General features: G+C 42.4%; 1 protein-coding gene across 1 annotated transcript in view; it reads right to left on the bottom strand.

The window, feature by feature from the left end:
* The window catches only part of hs3st3l (heparan sulfate (glucosamine) 3-O-sulfotransferase 3-like), a 9703-nt gene extending 5693 nt beyond the window's left edge, over positions 1 to 4010 (bottom strand). The window contains exon 1 of the mRNA XM_064952885.1: positions 3553 to 4010. Within this exon, the coding sequence (XP_064808957.1) occupies positions 3553 to 4010 (458 nt within the window). The remainder of the gene's footprint in view (positions 1 to 3552) is intronic.
* Positions 4011 to 8579: the final 4569 nt, after the last annotated feature.

The raw sequence follows: 8579 nt of genomic DNA, 5'->3' as shown, positions 1-8579 counted from the left end.
ACAATTCGTAACAAATTTGAAAAGCGTACAATATGTTTGGAATTTTCAAACCATACAATTAGCTACGAACAGAACGTATGTTACGAATTTGTGAATGTACAGTGGCTTGCGAAAGGATTCACCCCCTTGGCATCTTCCTATTTTGTTGCCTTACAACCTGGAATTAAAAGTGATTTTTTTGGGAGATTGTATCATTTGATTTACACAACATGCCTACCCCTTTGAAGATGCAAAATATGTTTTATTGTAAAACAAACATAAAATGAGACAAGAAAACTGAAAACTTGAGCGTGCATAACTATTCACCCCCCAAAGTCAATACTTTGTAGAGCCACCTTATGCAGCAATTACAGCTGCAAGTCTCTTGGGGTATGTCTCTATAAGCTTGGTACATCTAGCCACTGAGAATTTTGCCCATTCTTCAGGGCAAAACTTTTCCAGCTCCTTCAAGTTGGGTGGGTTCTGCTGGTGTACTGCAATCTTCAGGTCATACCACAGATTCTCAATTGGATTGACGTCTGGGCTTTGACTATAGGCCATTCCAAGACATTTAAATGTTTCCCCTTAAACCACTTGAGTGTTGCTTTAGCAGTAGACTTGGGGTCATTGTCCTGCAGGAAGGTGAACCTCCGTCCATGTCTCAAATCTCTGGAAGACTGAAACTGGTTTCCCTCAAGAATTTCCCTGTATTTAGCTCCATCCATCATTCCTTCAATTCTGAACGGTTTCCCAGTCCCTGCCGATGAAAATCATCCCCACAGCATGATGCTGCCACCACCATGCTTCACTGTGAAGATGGTGTTCTCAGGGTGATGAGAGGTATTGGGTTTTGTGCCAGACATAGCGTTTTCCTTGATGGCCAAAAGCTCAATTTTAGTCTCATTTGACCAGAGTACCTTCTTCATATGTTTGGGGAGTCTCGCACATGCCTTTTTGTCGAACACCAAACATGTTTGCTTATTTTTTATTTTTTATGTATTTTTTTCTAGTAGCTCTTCTGTAAAGCCCAGCTCTGTGGAGTGTACGGCTTAAAGTGGTTCTATGGACAGATAATCCAATCTCCGCTGTGGAGCTTTGCAGCTCCTTCAGGGTTATCTTTGGTCTCTTTGTTTCCTCTCTGATTAATGCCCTCCTTGGCTGGTCTGTTTTGGTGGGCAGCCCTCTCTTGGCAGGTTTGTTGTGGTGCCATATTACTTCCATTTTATAATAATGGATTTAATGGTGCTCCGTGGGATGTTCAAAGTTTCTGATATTTTTTTATAACCCAACCCTGATCTGTACTTCTCCACAACTTTGTCCCTGACCTGTTTGGAGAGCTCCTTGGTCTTCATGGTGCCGCTTTCTTAGTGGTGTTGCAGACTCTGGGGCCTTTCAGAACAGGTGTATGTATATACACTGAGATCTTGTGACACTTAGATTGCACACAGGTGGACTTTATTTAATGAATTACGTGACTTCTGAAGGTAATTCATTGCACCAGATCTTATTTAGGGCCTTCGTAGCAAAGGGGGTGAATACATATGCATGTACCACTTCTCCCTGTTGTTTTGTTTTTTTACATTTTTTAAATACGTTTTTTTTTTTTCACTCCACCAATTTGGACCATTTGGTTTATGTCGATTACATGAAATCCAAATAAAAATCCATTTAAATTACAGGTTGTAATGCAACAAAATAGGAAAAACGCCAAGGGGAATGAATACTTTTCCAAGGCACTGTGTGATATTTTACGAAGTCTAGCTTGGTGGCTAATGTTTGCTAGGTGGCTAACGTTTGCTAGCTCGCTAACAGGCTAGGGGGTTAGGGTTAAGGTTAGGGTTAGGCTTAGGAGTTAGGTTAAAGGGTTAAGGTTAGGGGAAGGATAAACTAAAAGGTTTAAGGTTAAGGTTAGGTGAAGGGTTATCTGAAAAGGTTAAGGTTGGGGTTAGCTAATATGCTAAGTAGTTGAAAAGTTGCTAATTAGCTAAAACTCTAAAGTTATCCATGATGAGTCGAACTCGCAACCTTTGGGTTGCTAGACATTCGCGTTATACACCAACTCACACACCCCTAAGTAGCAATCTGTCTTATGTAACCATACCAAATATAACATATCATACTAAATGGAGTGTCTCATATTTATGTACAGAATAATACAAAATCCTCCGAGACCAGGCTGCACACACACACACACACACACACACACACACACACACACACACACACACACACACACACACACACACATACACACACACAAACTGATCGGGACTAATGGCTTTAGCGCTCACGGCAAGCCAAGGTCTTGGGAGAGAAGTGAAGCCATCGATTTGAGAAACAGTGTAAGGATAAAACCTCTGCTCCATCTCAGTCCAGCCCTGTCCTGTCCTCTTTCAGATATGATCTATCTCCAGTCTGCCTGCCTGGTTGAGAGTGGTTCCTGTCAGAGATAAAGATCTGAAGTGTCCTTATGAAGCAGATGAGAGCAGAGTGTACAGACAAAAAGGAAACATGTATTCATTTTATAATCTAAATGCATGTTTGAAAGTTAAAAATATATAAACTGTTTGTGCACCTAACCGTGCTCTTATCTACTGTACTTGCAACATCTCTTCACGGACTGTTTTATTTTCAAGCACCACATCCTACAGTGGGCGCAGCTGGTCTACATATACCATACACTGAGCTCTTCCTAACTTGACTTGTACCCCGATGATATACCCCACTGTGTAATGAAGTGGTGTGACTGAGAGCGCATCATTATCTGTGAGGGTAAACTGACCTGGGGTCAGGATCAAGCTGACAGGCCTGACACTGATATCAAGTGGCATGACAGTCAAGAAGCCCCATCTGGTCCTGGGGAGAGGGCAATCTTGTCACTCTGGGACATCATTGAGACATACACACACAAACACACACACAGTGGAGACGTGGCACACCCTGGCATAATTTGTGTGTGTGCGTGTGTGTGTCAATAAGAGAGAGAGAGAAAGAGAGAGAGAGAGAGAGAGAGAGAGAGAGAGAGAGAGCGAGAGAGAGAGAGAGAGTGTGTGTGCGTGTGGGTGCATGTGTGTGTGTGTGTGGGGGGGGGGGGTCTGTGGACCTCTAGGATGAGACCAGACCCAGCTGACTAAGGTAACATCTGGCCTCAGCTGCAGGGATGATTGCACTGTGAGAACTCATCCAGACCCCCCCTGCACATAAACAAACAAACATGTACACACAAACAGACACACACACACACAGATTGGCATAGCCAGATGGCAGTCTCTCTCTCTGCCTGTCACCTAATCCACTATATGCTGGCCATGGGTATGTTTGGGTATTCCAAAAACAAACAAGCATTATTCCTAGATCTATTTTTATGTTTTAGACTGCGACACAGTGGATGCACATTCAAATTGTTCTGTAAAATTCATTACCAACCAAGTCCACCATTATTCGGATCAAATGGAACAATGCTTTCTGATACAGGCGCAGGTGCACTGAGTCAAAAGCATTTCTCAAACAAACAACATTCATTGGATAGCAATGCCCTTTGGAGAAATGTACACGTGCACGCATGATATGTACCTGTACCAGTGCAAGCCTCGTGCGTAATGCCGGTCAAAGAAGTGCGGCTCAGAGCCCAGCGCGCGGATGTCCGGGTGCAGCCTGAGAAACTCCAGCAATGCCCTCGTGCCACCCTTCTTCACTCCTATAATAAGGGCTTGGGGTAACCGCCGGGTCGCCTTCCAATCTTTGCCCGTGTTATCAGTCCCCAAACCGGGCGTCAGTGTGCTCCCCTCCCCGGTCCCTGGGTATCCATCTTCATCCTGTACCGTTACAACGTAGTTATAGAACGTCAGGTTTCTGTCATCGCTGGCGGGTCTGTCCGAGACTAAGATTTCCGTTAGGTCCGACTCGCAGCATCCCGTGAAGAAGTAGAAGAGAGAGACACAGATGATTCCCAAAGATAGAATGATTATAAATTTTTGGAGGACTCTCCTGATGTCTCTATCCGTTGGGTTGCTGTGGTGAAAAGTTGCCATCGCCTTCCCTCAGAGTCCCATCCGAGGAGGGCCATTCTACTGTAAACTCAGCTCACATAACTTCATCTCTGTGAAGACACGAAGGCTTTCTGAGCCGCTCAGATAGAATAAATTATCCATAGTGCCGCTGCGTCGATTCCACAAAACCCCAATAAAGTCGCCGGCGTGCCCGTGTCCCATCTTTCCCTTTTGGCGGTTCATTCTGCGCGTATGAAATCCATTGAGTTGGCTGCTATTCTCAACGTGACCCCGTTTCTCCGGAGTCCCAAACGCAGCTCAGCCACCCAATCAAGAGATCAATTCCTGTGTTCTGTCCAGACATCCACCCACTCATTCGACCCCACCGGCATGGAAAATATAGCCTACAGCTGTTAATATCAGCCGCGCAGGGCTGGAGTGGTCCTTTACCCTGGGATTACCCGCTGTCTCACTCCATGGGTCTCCAGGGACTGCGTGTCATGGGGTCTCGCTCTCTCTCTCTCTTCCTCTCTCTCTCTCCCAATTCTTTCTTATCATTCATTTGTTCAGGAAAGTGTGCGATGCGCTCCGAATTAAATTGTCTTTGATTGGAGGGTCATGGCCGAAGGCGGGTCTAATCCCAACGGATTTTATTGGAAAAACGGAGATGAATTTGATGCCCATGCACGCAGAAGAGAAGAGAGAGCAGTTATGGTGTGCATATACGACAGAGCATGACCCCTTCTTGATGTAGTACATCAACATTTATCCAGTGATTGTATCTGTTGGCATTTAGTGTTTTATGTAGGGCTATTCTACAGTTTCTTCACAGCCAGTTGTGCAACATATTTTCATACTAGCCTATAAAGTACATTGTCACTTTGGAGAGCCAATTTACTATTTCAACTTGCAGAAAACTAAATGTTGTATTCACAAAACACACAAAACCACATTAGCCAATATTGCTTATAGGGCAAATTTCCAACAGGGTTAGCTGGTCAACCATTATGTCTGACAGAGTTGATCACACCCTGATGGTGGTTAGTCCCTGTAAATCAGGATGTGGCTGAGCACATAATTGGTTTACTGGTTAGTATTGGTCCAGTAACTGTGACTGAACGGCCAAAGCCTCCCGATCCTGATGCTCTTTTGGTCTGTCTATCTGATGTCCAGGCATGACACTCCCAAGTCTCATGAGAGTAACCTTAAAGAATAAAGGTTAAATGAAAAAAATCAATCGACAAGCATAGGATACAGGAGGAGACGGGTGTAAATGAACATAAATACTCTCTCGTATCACGTTTAACGACACGTTATTTCAGTCCCACAAGCTTGGGGCTATTGTAATAAAACAACATAAATCACGAGACAAAGATATAATCCAAAAATGTATTGTGAAATAACAGTGGACGTTAGTATGAAGCCAAGTGATTTATTTGATATCCTGTTGAAGCAGCTCTTTGTAACAGTGTCAATATTACAGCGGGTTAGGGAGGAGCTAAGGGGCGTTGTGTTTTATGGTAGTAGAATAAAGGCAACTGGACTGAAGGTATGGTTAAGAGCTCATTGGAGAGTCGTTAAGGTTGACACACACACACACACACACACACACACACACACACACACACACACACACACACACACACACACACACTTTACGTTCCACATGGTTTATCCCAGTCATCAGCTCACAGCAGATGTGACCCAAGTCATGAGGTCAGAGGTCAGACGTGTCTTGAACTGTAAAAGTGTATAACAACCAATAACCATTGCAATATACATTTGTAAATGCCGTATTAAAAGATATGCACAGAATACATTCCCTTGAGTTGTACTTTTCCTGTAAGAGGGTCTGAGCCAGGATGACAACACAGATCCGCAAACATTGATGCATCAACAGATCAAATCTACTTGTTCTTTTTGGGGGAGGATTTGATTTCTTATTCCATAACTGAGTGATTCCTTGTGAAACCCAGACAAAAAGACAGTGATTTTGGGGATTTTCACAAAATGTAATCCATAGAATAACTCGGATTTATGGTCCAATAAACTTTGCCAACAGATTAATTGTGAATTTTCTTCTACTTTTATGTTCACACTCTGCTGGTAATTTGCAGGATGTGCAATACATTGTTTACTATGTTAGTTTCTCTGTATAAAATGGGCCAGAATTTTGTTGTTGTTTTATTGTCATATACGCTATAGCGGATAGGTTTCTGTGAAATGTGTTGTTTTACACTGTTATCCAAAGTAGTGTGGCACCCCTGGAACAAGTTAGGGTTAAATGCCTTGCTCAAGGGCACATCGACAGATTATTTCACCTTGTCAGCTCGGGTATTCAAACCAGCGACTTTTTGGTTACTGGCCCAACCCTCTAACCGCTAGGCTACCAGCCACCAAGCAAGCAGAGATCCCACTCTGAAATGAATGTTTATATTTTTCAATATCATAGATTCATGTAAAAAAAAAAGAAGATTTCCATGTTTATATTACTAGTATTAAATAGCAAACAGTAAAGCTTCATATGACACCAATGTTTGCTTTGTGGCATCTACAGATGAAACATTATGGAGTCTTAAAGGAGGCCGGGGTAAGGCCAAAATGTCCTAAATAAGGCAACTTTGATAAATTATTTCTCAATTGTGCTTTTAGATACAAATGTAAAATATGTCAACAATTCTTCCTTCAGTACTATTCTATGGATGACATTTTGTGAAGATACCCCAAATCATGGTCTTTTTTTGACTGGGTTTCGTGAGGAATCCCTCAAATGGATCATTTAGGGTTATGATAAGATTTGATTGGATCATGACAGAGTGACAGAATTGAGCCTTAGCCTGTCAATATCCTATTTCCTGTCTTATTAAGGCTTTATTGACAAGTTTCCATCATGTCCCCATAACCAACAGACATTCATCATTTCTGGAGTCAACACAGAGGGCCAGACTGACCTGACTGATAATTTTTTCCTTTTGTTCCTCCCAGCAGGGAATGAAAAACAAAACCAATCTATATATAAAATTGTACCTTTCTTAAAACTGTATTGTTCCACCTTTTATTCTGCCTTTTATGTTTGATCCCCTTTATGAATATTAAATACAATATCTTCTTCGTAAATTGGGCTATCAGAATATGGAATAGAGAGACAGACACTCCTGATGACTGCACAGCACATTAGCCAGTGTTACCTAGTGTAGATTTTTTTTGTGTGTAACATTTCTAGTGTTGATTCAAGAGTAAAATTAACTATTTAAGAGTGAAATTAACACTCAGTTGTGTAAATGAACCCCAATGTTGGTGTTAATAACCAGTGTTGAGTGTGATTGTGTCAGTTTTACTCCGAGGAGAGTTAAACATTCCCATCAAAACCATGCCCAAATGTATCATATTTCCCAGCATGCTCAACTGCAGCTAGAATTTTTTGAGGATTGTTTTTAATACCTGTGTTTTTGCATGTACATTGAGTAATTGATTAATCTTATACTACATAAAGCTAAATAAGATATATTTTTGTAAACTAATCCAATCAGTTAGTTTGATTTATTGTACCCGTTACTGAAATGGTTGTTGCAGTTTAAATACTTTAGGTAGTTTCTTTTGTTTTGTACTCCTAACCCTGAAGACCATTCTGAATGCAGGTTGCAGTTGAATACAAATGCCAACTTTGGCTGCATATTGATAGCAATAGACATCACTTTGAAAGCCAGCATAATGTCACTGGCAGGCCTGTTGTGGCCTGTATACCAGGAGGTTCTTAACTCCTGTGTTAGGATGAAACTTGGCCATCAAAGTAAGACAATATGATATAAAACTAAGCAAAAAAAGAACCATTCCTTTTTTAGGACCCTGTCTATCAAAGATAATTCAGAAAAATTCAAATAACTTCACAGATCTTCATTGTAAAGGGTTTAAACACTGTTTCCCATGCTTGTTCAATGAACCATGAACAATTAATGAACATGCACCCGTGGAACAGTCGTTAAGACACTAACAGTTTACAGACGGTAGGCAATTAAGGTCACAGTTATGAAAACTTAGGACACCAAAGAGGCCTTTCTATTGACTCTGAAAAACACAAAAAGAAAGATGCCCAGGGTTCCTGCTCATCTGCTGAATGTGCCTTAGGCATGCTGCAAGGAGGCATGAGGACTGCAGATGTGGCCAGGGCAATAAATTGCAATGTCCATACTGTGAGACGCCTAAGACAGAGCTATAGCGAGACAGGAAGAACAGTTGATCGTCCTCGCAGTGGCAGACCACGTATAACAACACCTGCACAGGATTGGTACATCCGAACATCACACCTGCGGGACAGGTATAGGAACGCACAATCCCTCCATCAGTGCTCAGACTGTCCGCAATAGGCTGAGCGAGGCTGCACTGAGGGCTTGTAGTTCTGTTGTAAGGCAGATCCTCACCAGACATCACCTGCAGCAACGTAGCCTATGGGCACGAACCCACTGTCGCTGGACCAGACAGGAATGGCAAAAAGTGATGTTCACTGATGAGTCACGGTTTTGTCTCACTAGGGGTGATGGTCGGATTCGCATTTATCGTCGAAGGAATGACCATTACACCGAGGCCTGTACTCTGGAGCGGGATCGATTTGGA

Source organism: Oncorhynchus masou, chromosome 31 (genome assembly GCF_036934945.1).
Source record: "Oncorhynchus masou masou isolate Uvic2021 chromosome 31, UVic_Omas_1.1, whole genome shotgun sequence".
In the NCBI taxonomy this organism is placed as follows: domain Eukaryota; kingdom Metazoa; phylum Chordata; class Actinopteri; order Salmoniformes; family Salmonidae; genus Oncorhynchus; species Oncorhynchus masou.
Note: the sequence above shows the minus strand (reverse complement) of the source record. Positions and strands in the feature narration are given on the sequence as shown.